Raw genomic sequence first — 16,046 nt, 5'->3', positions numbered from 1 at the left:
ATATACAAGAATATAACTACTATAATACTGCTCCTATATACAAGAATATAACTACTATAATACTGCCCTCTCTCTAGAAGAATATAACTACTTTAAACCTGTGTGAATATGTGAATATGAATACATTTATGTCACGCCCCCTCCCATAGACTTGAATGGAGGGGGAATGGCGTGAGATCATGTGGGGGGATCCAATCAATAAAACACTTGTGGATAAGGGATACTGTTAAAAAAACTGGAGAACCACTTTAAGTATACAACCACACACACAACTCTTGTTTAGTGTGTATGGCCTTAAAGGGGTACTCCGCCACTAGACATCTTATCCCCTATCCAAGGATAGGGGATAAGATGACTGATCACAGGGGTCCCACTGCTGGGGACCTTCACGATCTCTCCTGCATCCCCCCGAGTCATCAGCTCTCCAGAGCTAAGTTTGCTCCGTGGCTGATGACAGGGGCTGACGGTTTGTGATGTCATGGCTCTGCCCCCCCCATGACGTCACGCCCTGCCCCATTAATGCAAGTCTATGTGAGGGGCCTGGTAACACGCCCCCTCCCATAGACTTGCATGGAAAAACAAGAAATACATTAGTGTATCAGCTCGTCTAACCAGTGGAGACAATACCATATTGACAATTAAAGGACTATGCAACTTCTTATCAGGAGTGAGGGAGGAGACAATAGCTGCTGAGACAACATCACACTGACAATGAAAGGACTATACAACTTCCTGTCAGGAGAAAGAGAGGAGACAATAGCTGCTGAGACAACATCACCCTGACAATGAAAGGACTATACAACTTCCTGTAAGGAGAGAGGGAGGAGCCAGGAGCTGCTGAGACAACACTGCATTGACAATGAAAGGACTATACAACTTCCTGTAAGGAGAGAGGGAGGAGCCAGGAGCCGCTGAGACAACACTAAACTGACAATGAAATGACTATACAACTTCCTGTCAGGGGTAAATAAGGCATAAGCATGCTGGAGCCAGTACAATTTGTGATAACATTATATTAGCAAGTTATACATCTTATTTTGTGATACTTGAATATTCCTTTAACAGTATAAAAAATAATTTAGGAGATGTCACATGACACATGAAGCTTCGGGGGATGTCAGTTTGAGGATCCCGGCCCTCAATAAAAAACTATAACAGTGCTATGTGTAATACTAGTGTATTCTTATGTAACTGAGGGGTCTTTGGGTCCCTCAAGCAACAGAGTCAATTAACCGCTTCCTCTAGCCCCTAAAGCCCCTCCCCTGCGGATCTGACTAGTGACAGATAACCCATCCAGTCTCCATTAACTATCAAGTCTCTTAACAATATTATACGGGTGAGAACCGATATGAGGGATACTGCAGTTCTGCTAGGGGTCGCCACTCGCCACCCAGCTTTCCAGGGCCCTAAATGGCAAATAGAACTAGATATGCAGTAATATAGGGATGCGGAGTGTTTGGGTTTGACCACACGGAGCATGTACACTGCAGATTTGCTGCATTAATAAATTCCTAGCATTTCTGCACCAAAATCTGCACCTGCCACAACGAATAATTTCTATTGGTCTAAATGAAGCTGGTTTTGTAGATGCCTTTGGTTTCTGCATATTTTACTTTATATTACAGATACTTTTTTTTTTTTTTTTTTTTTTACTAAGGAGAAGAGAATGTTTAAGTTTGTTAAAATTTTGGCAAAAAAACTAAACAAAGGCTTAAATATACTACTATGACCGCAGAGCTACACATCAGCATTTCGTGAGACGTACCCACTGTCCTGCAGATGGCGCTGCTACGCTCCTATACAAACTGATAACTGATCCTGGGAAATAGATCTTATTCCCGACTATTATATTATTGGACTCTGCTGAATAATTTCATGTTACACGAAAACCGCAGCGGAGACAAAGTGATCAATACAGATGGCAGCATCTTGTTTGGAAGGAGCATATTTGGTGTATTGAACTCAATATTCTCCTGAGGGAGTCACTGTGTAAATGCCTTACATAACTTGCCCAGCAGAATAGTGAGTGCAGCTCTGGAGTATAATACAGGATATAACTCAGGATCAGTACAGGATAAGTAATGTAATGTATGTACACAGTGACCTCACCAGCAGAATAGTGAGTACAGCTCTGAAGTATAATACAGGATATAACTCAGGATCAGTACAGGATAAGTAATGTAATGTATATACACAATGGCTCCACCAGCAGAATAGTGAGTACAGCTCTGGAGTATAATACAGGATATAACTCAGGATCAGTACAGGATAAGTAATGTAATGTATGTACACAGTGACCTCACTAGCAGAATAGTGAGTACAGCTCTGGAGTATAATACAAGATATAACTCAGGATCAGTACAGGATAAGTAATGTAATGTATGTACACAGTGACCTCACCAGCAGAATAGTGAGTACAGCTCTGGAGTATAATACAGGATATAACTCAGGATCAGTACAGGATAAGTAATGTAATGTATGTACACAGTGACCTCACCAGCAGAATAGGGAGTACAGCTCTGGAGTATAATACAAGGGTCAGTACAGGATAAGTAATGTAATGTATATACACATTCTCTACACATAGGAGGATTATTTTCTCAGACTTGTTTTTATCCCTTGGTGGTTTTCATCCTTTCTCTCTCTCTCCGAATTCTTGGCCGCGTCTTCTGATTGTTCCCAACTTCCTTAGAAATATCTAAGACTGGAAAAGCAGTAAAAGGGAAGAATAAGGGGCCGTGCTGTGTATTCTGCCGGTTCCATTTAGTTTGGACGCAGGGATCCTGCACCTTCTCCTGTTATTGTGCCTCCTCATAGAGAACCGCAGACGTTTTACAGCTCAGGAAACAACTGGTAATAAAATCCAGGCGGGGGTCGTGCGGCCATGCTGGGGAGAGAATGTACCAGAAAAGGACTTTACTACTCGCTGTTCGCACCAGTACAGGTGGCATCCAATCCGATTTAGGAAATTAAAAAAAGGCACCAATCCCCCGCCGGAATAATCTGCCGCTCTGGAATAGATAAAGAAATTATAGATGCATTGGGATTGCGGGATAAGTACATCCTATTATATAGTAATCGGGGGGGATGAGGATGATTATGGCTTTATATGCACCGCGATGAAGAATTTAAAGGGACAGTACCGTCAAAATGGATTCTTTACCATCAATGACATTGACAAGGCCAGTGTTTCCCAACCAGAGTGCCTCCAGCTGTTGCAGAACTACAATTGCCATCATGCCCGGACATTGACAAGACCAGTGTTTTCCAACCAGAGTGCCTTCAGCTGTTGCATAACTACAATTGCTAGCATGCCCGGACAGCCAAAGGCTGACCGGGCATGCTGGCAGTTGTAGTTTTGCATCATGTAATGTTGCCTCTCCCAACTGTTGTCCCTCCAGCTGTTGCAAAACTACAACTCCCAGCAAGCGCAGACATTGACAAGACCAGTGTTTCCCAACCAGGGTGCCTTCGGCTGTTGCAAAACTACAATTCCCAGCATGCTGATTATTGACAGGACCAGTGTTTTCCAGCCAGCGGGCCTCCAGCTGTTGCCAAAAGCTGTCCGGGAAAGCTGGCAGTTGTAGTTTTGCATCATGTAATGTTGCCTTTCGCAACTGGGGTGCCTCCAGCTGTTGCACAACTACAATTCCCAGCATGCCTGGACATTGACTAGACTAGTATTTCCCAACCAGTGTACCTCCAGCTGTTGCAAAACTAACTCCCAGCATGCTGGAACATTAAAAAGTCCAGTGTCCCCCAACCAGGGTGCCTTCAGCTGTTGTAAAATTACAACTCCCAGCATGCTCGGTCAATGACAGGACTAGTGTTTCCCAACCGGTATGCCTCCAGCTGTTGCACAACTAAAGCAAAAAATGGTAGCATCCCAACGTGTTTCTGTCACCAGTAGTAGTGATGTCCTCACAGAAGAAATGGTTGGGTATTGTAAACAAATTACTATGTAATAGAGCAGTGTATCCAAAACTGTGTGCCTCCAGTTGTTGCAAAACTACAACTCCAGTTGTAGTTTTGCATCATGTGATGTTGTATTTCCCAACCAGGGTGCCGCCAGCTGTCCCAAAACTACAACTTTCAGCATGCCTGGAGATTGACAAGACCAGTGTTTCCAAACCGGTGTGCCTCCAGCTGTTGTAAAACTACAACTCCCAGCATGCCCAGACATTGTCAAGACCAATGTTTCCCAACCGCTGTGCCTCCAGCTGTTGCATAACTAATGCAAAAAATTTTAGCATCCCAATACTACTAGTAGTGATGTCTTCAGGGAAGAAATGATTGGGGAGTGTAAACAAATTACTATGTGATAGAGAGGTGTATCCCGTACTGTGTGCCTCCAGCTGCTGCAAAACTACAGCTCCCAGCTTGCCCGGACATTGACAAGACCAGTGTTTCCCAACCGGTGTGCCTTCAGCTGTTGCAAAACTAATGCAAGAAATGGCAGCATCCCAATGTGTTTCTGTCCCCAGTAGTAGTGATGTCTACAGGGAAGAAATGGTTGGGAAGAGTAAACAAATTACTATGTACTACAACAGTGTATCCCAAACTGTGTGCCTCCAGCTGCTGCAAAACTACAACTCCCAGCATGCCCGGACATTGACAAGACCAGTCTTTTCTGACCAGTATGTCTCCAGTTGTTGGAGGGCGCCTACCATGTGCGGTACTACCCGCATCCTAGTGCAAAAAAAAATGATAGCCTCCCCAACGTGTTTCTTTCACCAAGTAGTAGTGATGTCTTCAGGGGAAAAATAGTTGGAGTGTAAACAAATTACTATGTAACAGAGCAGCGATTCCCAAGTGGTGTGCCTCCAGCTGCGTGCAAAACTACAACACCCAGCATGCCCGGACAGCCGTTGGCTGTCCGGGCATGCTGGGAGTTGTAGTTTTGCAACAGCTGGAGGCACACCACTTGAATAACACCAGACAAGACCTATTCTATTTACAGGATTTTTCATTTTGTTAGGATTAAGATTTAAATAATAGAGCTCAGGGGGGAAACAAAAACTGCTGACACGTGTAGTTCCACCGACTCTCATCCGTCTTTGTGTCAGATTTCAGGTCGCATACCATTACTGACATGCCGGAGCCTAAAACACATCCAGCGCAGGGCCACGTTACGCCGCGGTGAGAACATGTCGCTGTAAAAACAATTAACGTTCCTTCCGTGAGATGTAGCGTAAAAATAAGAGGTTGCAATCTGAATCAGCGTTTGCTCGGAGGCGGAAGAACCCAGTAAGATATTTCATGTCTGCGACTGAGACGGAGAGCGTGCGAGGAGCCGCTCAGTGAAAAGTAATCATCCCTATAATACAAAAGGCTGTCCGGGCATGCTGGCACTTGTAGTTTTTCTTCATGTAATAATGCCATTCCCAACTGGGGTGCCTCCAGCTGTTGACAAACTACAACTCCCAATGTTCCCCATAATACAAAGTCTGAGTGCTAGTTCCATTCGGCTTTTCACTGCCTACGTTCAGTGGTAAATCCCCCATCGCTCCACACATGGCGGCGGCTATTATCCCGCAGTAGGTCATTCTGATCCCCGCGCTACGTGGAATGGTAACAGTGTAATCATTTCTGTCACCAATTTCCAAAATATGAAGTTAAAGGGCATGGAAATGTTAGAATCGTTTTATCTTGTCTTTTACTGACCCTGAGTTACATCCTGTATTATACTCCAGAGCTGTACTCACTATTCTGCTGGTGAGGTCACTGTGTACATACATTACATTACTTATCCTGTACTGATCCTGAGTTATATCCTGTATTATACTCCAGAGCTGTACTCACTATTCTGCTGGTGAGGTCACTGTGCACATACATTACATTACTTATCCTGCACTGATCCTGAGTTATATCCTGTATTATACTCCAGAGCTGCACTCACTATTCTGCTGGTGGGGGTCACTGTGTACATACATTACTTATCCTGTACTGATCCTGAGTTATATCCTGTATTATACTCCAGAGCTGCACTCACTATTCTGCTGGTGGGGGTCACTGTGTACATACATTACATTACTTATCCTGCACTGATCCTGAGTTATATCCTGTATTATACTCCAGAGCTGTACTCACTATTCTGCCGGTGAGACCACTGTGTACATACAATATATAACATTACTTATCCTGTACTGATCCTGAGTCATATCCTGTATTATACTCCAGAGCTGCACTCACTATTCTGCTGGTAGAGTTACATGATGCAACAATATTACTCATTTCAAACAGCTCCGCACTTGTGTGCAGGTTATATGTGGTATTACACTTCAATCCTATTCATTTCAATGGTGCTAAGTTGCAAAACCATCTTCAGCCTGCGTGCAGGTGTGGCGCTCTTGGTGGAAGGCAGCATGTATGAAGAGCAGGGCCGTGTGTATGACGCTGCTGTAGACAGATCTTGAAGTTGTTGGATGATCAGACTTGTGTGTTGTGTATTCATGTAATAAAAGGCTGAAGGAGTCTTCGTAGATTGGATCCATAATAGTGAAATCCACAGACGGCGGATCGGCGGCGGCGCAGCTTCCCCGGAGTAACAACTAAACAGATTATTGCTTAATCACTGGCAAAATATCTTCCCTTCCTGCCCCCGGGCACCAGAGCCGATGGATAGAGCAAGAAAACCATTCTGCGCCAAGTTACGGACATTCTCCCCTTTGCCGGCTTTATCATGCGGCGCTTTGAGTGTTTTCGTAATCTGTTTATACGGATGGCGTCCTCAGAGCTCCCGCGCGCGCCGTTACCCCTCGATTTAATATTACCAACAAACACACCATCTGGAAGGAGATGACTCGAGTCACATCTGCGGTCGTTCATAGGCAGTAATGGCCGCCGCTTAATGGACAGTTCACGGCACGCTAGAGGCGCGGTACAGGACTGTAAATCTACCGCCGTATGGTGCGACCGGCTGAGGAGATTACTGAATGATGGATGGAAGGGAGGATTAGAACAACATGGCTGCTTCCTTCCACAGACAGCGCCACGCCTGTCCTCAGGTTGTGTGTGGTTTTGCAGCACAAACTCAGAAGAGGGCGCTGCTCCCTATACCTGCTGCAGTCATGTTTCTGGCCCAACCTTTTTGGTCTAGGTAGGGTGCCTTAAAGGACATTTCTATTTAATAGCAACTTGTGAATCTGTTGGGCGCAGGCAACCCCTTTAAATGTCCACTTTTGAATATCTATCTAGTGGCCAGAGATTTCTGCATTAAAGGGGTACTCCCGTTTTTTTTTAAATCAACTGGTGCCAGAAAGTTAAACAGATTTGTAAATTACTTCTATTAAAAAATCTTAATTGTTCCAGTATTTTTTAGGGGCTGTATACTACAGAGGAAATGCTTTTGTTTTTGGATTTCTCTTCTGTCACAACCACAGTGCTCTCTGCTGACCTCTGCTGTCCATTTTAGGAACCGTCCAGAGCAGGAGAAAATCCCCATAGCAAACATATGCTGCTCTGGACAGTTCCTAAAATGGACAGCAGAGGTCAGCAGAGAGCACTGTGGTCGTGACAGAAGAGAAATCCAAAAAGAAAAGCATTTCTCACAAATCTGTTTAACTTTCTGGCACCAGTTGATTTAAAAATAAAAGTTTTCCACGTGAGTACCCCTTTAAGCGCCTACCATGCCGCTAGTTTCGGCTCTGGGTGATGGCACCTCGCAGGGTCAAACAGACAGTATGAACTGTATTTCCAAATAAATGCACAGTATGGTGGGGTGTCAATAACATACAGCACTACTCTCATTTTAATGCAATAAAGTGGTAGACTCCCAACATGTTTCTGTTACCAGTAGTAGTGACGTCTTCAAGGGGAAAATGGTCGGGGAGGGTAAAAAAATGAGTATGAAACAGAACAGTGTTTACAAACCAGCGTGCCTCTAGCTTAAGCAAAACTACAACTCCCAGCAAGCATTAATTTTGCAACAGCTGGAGGCACCCTGGTTGGGAAACACTGTATTATAGAGGAAACAATCTCCAATCAATCTCTCAATCACAAGAACACAATAACCGTCCCCGCTCTCCCCATCCTTTATTTAGAGCTCAGAACTTAAAGGGGTACTCCAGTGGAAAACATTTTTTTTATCAACTGGTGCCAAAAAGTTAAACAGATTGGTGAATTACTTCTATTTAAAAATCTTATTCCTTCCAGCTACTTTTCAGCTGCTGTATGCTCCAAAGGAAGTTATTTTCTTTTTGAATTTCTTTTCTGTCTGACCACAGTGCTCTCTGCTGACACCTCTGTCCGTGTCAGGAACTGTTCGGAGCAGGATAGGTTTTCTATGGGCATTTGCTCCTGTGGAGCATACAGCAGTTGATAAGTACTGGAAGGATTATAATTTTTAAATAGAAGTAATTTACAAATCTAATAGTAAAAAAGAAACAACAGTGGCACCGATACCTTAAGCCTCCTAAGACCACGAGATGGAGACGGCGTCCCGCTAGTCTGGAAATCCCCCCTGGCAGCGAAGGTGCTAGGACAATAAAGACCGTAGTCATCAAATAGTAGTAAATAAAGGACAAAGGTGCCCTGCACTCACCGCTTCAGTCCAGGTAATCCTGCTCCCATCTCGGGTCACAACTCGAACACGGAGGACATGGATAGTGGAGCGCTCAGAGGCGACTGCCGGCGGTTTCACGCATAGGAATACACTTCATCCGGCCTCTGAAGCGCATTCCTATACGTGAAACCACCGGCAGTCGCCTCTGAGCGCTCCACTATCCATGTCCTCCGTGTTCGAGTCGTGACCCGAGATGGGAGCAGGATTACCTGGACTGAAGCGGTGAGTGCAGGGCACCTTTGTCCTTTATTTACTACTAATTTACAAATCTGTTTAACTTTCTGGCACTAGTTGATTTAAAAAATAAAATGTTTTCCACTGTGATCATGTACATGTGGCAGAAATTAGTTCAGCATGTGTATGGTGCAGAGCTGAGTGTGTGATTATGTGTATGCATGACTACGCACACACTCAGCTCTTCTGCATACACCTGATCACTCACTCAGCTCTGCTGTATACACATGATCAATCACTCAGCTCTGCTTCATGCACAGTCACACACTCAGCTCTGCTGTATACACATGGTCACACACTCAGCTCTGCTGCATACACATGATCACTCACTCAGCTCTGCTGCATACAAAGTCACACACTGAGCTCTGCTGCATACACAGTCACACACTTAGCTCTGCTGCATACACACAATAACACCCTCAGATCTGCTGCATGCACACAAATACACACTCAGCTCTGCTGCATTCACATGATCACACACTCAGCTCTGTCGCATACACACAGTCACACACTCAGCTCTGCTGCATACATATAATCACGCAGTCAGCTCTGCTGCATACACATGATCACTCACTCAGCCCTGCTGCATAGACACTATCGCACACTCAGCTCTGCTGCATACACATAATCACACACTCAGCTCTGCTGCATACACAGTCCCACACTCAGCTCTGCCGCATAAGTCCCACACTCAGCTCTGCTGCATACACAGTCACACATTCAGCTCTGCTGCATACACACAATCACACACTCAGCTCTGCTGCATACACATGATCACACACTCAGCTCTGCTGCATACACACATTCACATATGTACATAGACCTAACAGCTGTACCTCCTTCTCCCTTCCAGCACATACAGTGGTGTCACCATGGTTACACTCTACACAGGTGCAATATCCTGCACTCATCAAGAACAGCAGGAGTTTGAATTTTACACAGTTCTACAGATCTACAGTCTGTACAGATCGGAGTCTAATCTAAATATGTATTACATATTGCTGGACTTAATCTTATAAAATGTTAAGTGTCCTCCTAGATGGCGTATATTTGCGCAATAAAATCAGGACTTGCGCAAAATTGGTGTGTGTAGATAAGTTGATAAATCAATGTCCACCACATAATGAGCTCTACCGTATACCATGATTTAGAATTCCACTTGAAAAGTTCTATCAAAAATTACACACAAAAAAAATGTAAAAAATGCAAAAAAGATTGCGCAATATAGACAGTGAAAATAGTGTATATATAATGATAAATGCCCCCCCCCCCCCTTGCCTAGACGTCTCCTCACTGGGTGCTTCCTTAGGTGATGGCTCACGTGGTCTCCTGATTTAATGCTGGACCCATCACTTCTTTCCCGTCCTCTATTTAAAGATCATGTTATTTCACAGATTCCCTATGAGGCACAACATTTTAAGAAGGTCTGGTCCGATAACATGTACTATGCTTTACATAAGACCCGCCCCCGAGGTTACTTTTTCATACATTCTGATTGTACCAGACAATTATTTTTCCTACAAAACATTTTAAACCCAATAGAGGAAATCTACCATCACATTTGCGCTATAACAGAACTCTCCTCACTTGCCCCTTTCATGACCCCCAGCAGAGTGATGGCTCATGTGGTCTTAATTTACAATGCCAAACCCATCCCTGCTCTCCCCATCTTATATATGGTGCTCACATCATTTTACAGACTCCCCATGAGGCACAGTATTAAAAAAAAAAATCTCTGATACAAAAGTGTGTAATATGCTTAACATAAGACCCGCCCCTGAGGTTCCTTGTTTCATACATTCTTATTGTCCCAGACGATTCTTCTCCTTTTAAACCAAGCGGATGGAATTTATAATCAAATTTGTGCCACTATTATGTCATAGTGAAATAACAAATTACAGTGAATGCTGTGCTTGAACTATAACAGAGCTCTCCTTACTGGGCACTTTCATTGCTGCCCCCCCCCCCCCCCCATCATCTCCAAGTGGCGGCTCATGTGGTCTCCTGATATAACTCTGGATCAGTCACTGCTCTCCCCATCTTCTATATAGAGCTCACATCATTGTACATTCCCTACCATGAGTACAGTATGTAAAAAAAAAAAAAAAAATCAATCTCTGATACAAGTGTTTCATATGCTTAACATAAGACCCGCCCCTGAGGTTCCTATTTCATAAATTTTTACTCTCTCGGACAATTTTTCTTCTTCTAAATATTTTAAACCCAGTGAAGGAAATTTATCATCACATTTGAACCACTTTTAGGGCATAGAGAAATAACTTTATGCTCTGTTTGTGCAATAATATGGTGAAAATTTGTGAAAATAAAAGAAGGCAAGGCTTGGCCAACAATGGCCCAACACATTTACTAAGCTTTAAAGGGGTACTCCACTGGCCAGCATTCAAAAGTAAATGTTCCGAACGCTGTTTTCACACTGCAGGGGTCGACCACGCCCCTTGTGACATCACGGCCACGCTCCCTCAATGCAAGTCTATGGGAGGGGACGTGGCGGCTGTCAGGCCCTCTCCCATTGACTTGCATTGAGGGGCGTGGTCATGACATCATGAGGGCATGGCCAACCCCCCAGCGCGAAAACAGCATTTGGAACATTTACTTCCGAGCGCTGGCCAGTGGAGTACCCCTTTAAGCCACATTTATTAGCAGGTTGAGCTTTATTAATAAATCTGTTTGTTTGTTTTTTTATTATTATTATTATTATTTTTTATGGGTGTATTAAACGCATTGCATTTACCAGACAAGTAGGCGCAGGTTCCTGTGATGTTTCTCCAAGACAGCGGTAAATTATCTCCGAATGCAGACGTATGCAAATAACCGTGTCGCTTCTTCATGCCCATTTGATACAATCAAAATGAAATGTAAATTGAAGATGGCAACAAAAAAACGAAAACATAATAATTGTTTGTGAAGATGACGCCTCTATCGGGAATATAATCTGCCGACATTTCATAGATTAAATAACGGGAGCGCTAAAAAACAATTTGGATTCTGAAATTAACCCTTTACTCACTGTGTTCAAGGAACAACATGCTGTGTGGTAACATTGAGTAACCCCTGGTGCTGCTGCAAGAATGGATCGAATCATTGCCCTGGTTACGAATACATTGTATATATACAGTAGATTAACATTCTATCTGTCATGCTCAAGGGCTGGTGCATCGGAGCTTTAGTTGAACGATCATTTACAATGTAGATGTCAACAAAAATGTGATTTTTTTTTTCTCTTAAAACTGCAGTACTTGCCCCAACAGAAAGGTGGCGCTGTTTTCCAGATTCAACTACACTGATACAATTAATGCAGCATTGCACAGTATGAACTGTCTTTCCAAAAAAAGGCACCGAATGCACCATTTATGGCACTATTCACATTCTAATGCAATAAAATGGTTGACTCCGAACATGTTTCTGTCACCAATAGTAGCAACGTCTTCAGGGGAAAAATGATTAGGGGGTGTAAACAAATTAGTATGTAACAGGACAGTTTATTCCCAAAATAGGGTGCCATTGAAACATAATTTCACATCATTTACATTTTATCAAGTAAAACATACTCCAAAAACTGTGTCAAAGCCACTAAAAAGTATATATTGGCAGTGTTCTCCCGATTCTATTTCATTCATTCAATTAGTGCAGTATTGAAAAGGGTCAAACAGACAGTATGAACTGTCTCTCTAAACAAATGCACATTATGGGGGGTGCTAAACACGTACGGCACTACTCTTATCCTAATGCAATGAAATGGTAGGCTCCCAACGGGTTTTTATCACCAGTAGTGTCATCAGGGAAGAAATGGATGAGGAGTGTAAACAAATTAGTATGTAATTTTATTACCCAAAGAAGGTGCCATTGAAACATAATTTTTAATTTATCCAATAAAACATACCCCCCAAAACAGTTTCATATTCACTAAAAAGTGTATCTTGGCAGTATTCTTTGGATTGTATTACATTCATACAACTAGTGCAATATTGCAATAGCTCCAGTGAGGATCACACAGACAGTATAAACTGTATCTCCAAACAAACAAAACTATCCTCGTCTTAATGCAATAAAAATGTTAGGCTCCCAACATGTTTCTGTCACCAGTGGTAGTGTAGTCTTCAGGGGAGAAATGGTTGGGGAGTGTAAACAAATTAGTTTGTAAAAAAACAGTGTTTCCCTACCAGCATGCCTTCAGCTGTGGCAAAACTATAACTCCCTGCATGCCCTGAAAGCCAAGAGGGCATGGTGGGAGTTGTAGTTTTGCACAGCTGTGAACACCCTGGTTGGAAAACTCTTTAGTAGCGAGTATATTATCTTCAAGGATGTCTGCCAAGGAGAAAATAGTAAATGTGCATACAAATGCAATAAAATGGTAGACTTCCAACATGTTTCTCTAGCCAGTACTAGTGATGTCATCAGGGGAGAAATGGTTGGGGATAGCAAACAGCATGTAATAGAACAATTTATTCCCAAAAGAAGGTGCCATTGAAACATAAATTTTATTTTGTGTAATAAAACATACCCTGAAACAGTGTCATAGCCACTAAAAAAGTATATCTTAGCAGTGTTCCCCGCTTTTGTTATATTCATACAACTAATGCAGTATTGCAAAAGCTCTAGCAGGGTCAAACAGACAGTTTGAACTGTATTTCCAAATACATTCACAGTATGGGTGTGTCAACAACGTACGGCACTTGTCTAAATTCAATGCAATAAAATGGTAGACGCCCAACATGTTTCTGTTACCAGTAGTAGTGACGTCTTCAGGGGAGAAATGATTGGGGAGTGTAAGAGTGTAACTAACTTAGAAGATAACAGAACAGTGTTTCCCAACTGAGGTGCCTCAAGCTGTTGCAAAACTGCAACACCCAGCATGCCCAGACAGCCTTTGGCTGTCTGGGCATGCTGGGTGTTGTAGTTTTGCAACAGCTAGATGCACCCTGGTTGGGAAACATAGTTACAGAGAGTATATAATCTCTAAATATGTCCACAAAGGAGAAAATAGTAAATGTACGTACGAATTCAATAAAATGGTAGACTCCCAACATGTTTCTGTTACTAGTAGTAGTGACGTCTTCAGGGGAGAAATGGTTGGGGAGTGTCTACAAATTATTATGTAACAAAGAAGTGTTTCCCAACCAGTATGCCTCCAGCTGTTTCAAAACTTCAACTCCCAGCATGGCCGGACAGCCAAAGGCTGTCCAGGCATGCTGGAAGTTGTAGTTTTGTCACAGCTGGTGGCCCCCTGGTTGGGAACCACTGTAATATAGAGAGAATAATCTCCATAAAAGAAGAAAATAGTAGCTGTAACTTCTGTCAATGTTCTCTGTGTTTCTAATCTTGATATTAACCCCAGAATTCAACAAAAAAGGGGCCCCCTTAAATTAGCATTGGGCCCCACCATGCCAGATATGATCATTACAGTGTAGTCGTAAGGCACCTACCATATTGACAGCGCGGTCCCTGGAATCCCGCAGGGCACAGACACCGCTGGGAGGATCCTTCAACGCAATTTCCTCCATTGAAGCAGACCCCGGAGTTGCAGGCCGCTAAAAAAGCAAAAAATAAATAAATAAATAAATTGATCTTCTCCAGATAAAGACTTTATAAATAAACAGAGATTAAAATGTTGGATCTGGAGGATAAAGATAAGTGGCGTCCAGGTTGAGCTAATGATGCTTATCTCTGAAGAAAGATAATAATAGACGTATATAAAAAAAAAAGGGGGGATATTTTACTTACTGTAGATGCTTTACATGTCTTTTTTATGTGTCTTGCTTCTGAATTTGGCTCACAAACCCCTCCATTCTGCCGCTCACTCATTCTGACATCCACTGCTCAGGAAAGGGCATGTCAGAGACAAGCACTGAGTCCGCCCTCACTCACCGAGCATTCACTTCCTCCCTGAGTCTGCTGTGCTTTGCTGGATCCCTTCATTCAATCACTGCAGGCTGCTCTGTAACCCCCTGCTATCTGTTTTCATGCTGCAGTCTGATAGGACAGGAGTGAGCACAGAGGAGTGCTAGTCCCGCCCTCACTTTCTGGACTTTGTCCCAGCCAATGATTCAAATGGGACAAAGATGATGCTGCTTCCAAACAGGATTATGTTCTGGATGGTATGGGGACCCCTAGTGGTCTTTTTATTTTATTTTTTTTTATAAGCCATGATTTCTATAAAAAGGAAATACATTTTTTTATGAAGTATATTAGAAAGGTTAATGTTTTGCCAAGATGTACAACATATAAAAAGTGCCCATTTAAATTTTTTTATTTATATATATTTTCTTGGTGCTGACTATTTTTGCACTTGGGCGTGGCATGGGTGTGGTTTAGTGTGAACAGAGAAATTAAAGGGGTACTCCGGTGGAAAACTTTTTTTTTTTTTTTTTTTTTTTTAAATCAACTGGTGCCAGAAAGTTAAATAGATTTGTACACTACTTCTATTAAAAATTCTTAATCCTTCCAGTACTTATCAGCTGCTGTATACTACAGAGGAAATGATTTTCTTTTGGGATTTCTTTTCGGTCACAACCACAGTGCTCTCTGCTGACACCTCTGTCCATGTCAGGAACTGTCCAGAGCAGTAGAGAATCCCTATAGCAAACCTATGCTGCTCTGGACAGTTCCTGACATGGACAAAGGTGTCGGCAGAGAGCACTGTGGTCGTGACAGAAAAGAAATCCAAAAATAAAAGAATTTCCTCTGTAGTATACAGCCACTAAGAAGTACTGGAAGGATTAAGATTTTTTTTTTTTTTTTTTTTATAGAAGTAATTTACAAATCTGTTTAACTTTCTGGCTTCAGTAGAGTTAAAAAAATAAAAATAAAAAAAAAAGTTTTCCACTGGAGTACCCCTTTAATTTCATTTATCATCTGTGTAAGAATAAAAATAATCCGCAAATATACTCCACTCCTTTGGCGTCGTAGGACAGGGGGAGTTTGTCGTTGCAGGTCTTTTCCCACCTTACTCATTCTAAATATTCATGCAAATTTATTATGTCACCTGTGCAAATTCTTAAAGGGGTTATCCAGGAAAAAACTTTATATATATATATAAACTGGCTACAGAAAGTTAAACAGATTTGTAAATTACTTCTATTAAAAAAATCTTAATCCTTTCAGTACTTATGAGCTTCTGAAGTTAAGGTTGTTCTTTTCTGTCTAAATCCTCTCTGATGACACCTGTCTCGGGAAACGCCCAGTTTAGAAGAGGTTTGCTATGGGGATTTGCTTCTAAACTGGACGGTTC

The 16,046-nt window shown here is 42.5% G+C and overlaps 1 protein-coding gene across 2 annotated transcripts in view; it reads right to left on the bottom strand.

Moving 5' to 3' along the window:
* MEGF6 (multiple EGF like domains 6) overlaps positions 1-16,046 on the bottom strand; it is a 447,412-nt gene that overhangs the window by 313,902 nt on the left and 117,464 nt on the right. For both annotated transcript variants that reach the window (XM_056544570.1, XM_056544571.1), the window contains exon 4: positions 14,242-14,346. In XM_056544570.1, coding sequence (XP_056400545.1) covers positions 14,242-14,346 — 105 coding nt within the window. The remainder of the gene's footprint in view (positions 1-14,241; positions 14,347-16,046) is intronic.

The sequence above is a fragment of the Hyla sarda genome, chromosome 10, assembly GCF_029499605.1.
Source record: "Hyla sarda isolate aHylSar1 chromosome 10, aHylSar1.hap1, whole genome shotgun sequence".
NCBI classification, from domain to species: domain Eukaryota; kingdom Metazoa; phylum Chordata; class Amphibia; order Anura; family Hylidae; genus Hyla; species Hyla sarda.
The sequence above is the reverse complement of the archived record's forward strand: the minus strand, read 5'-3'. Positions and strand labels throughout refer to the sequence as shown.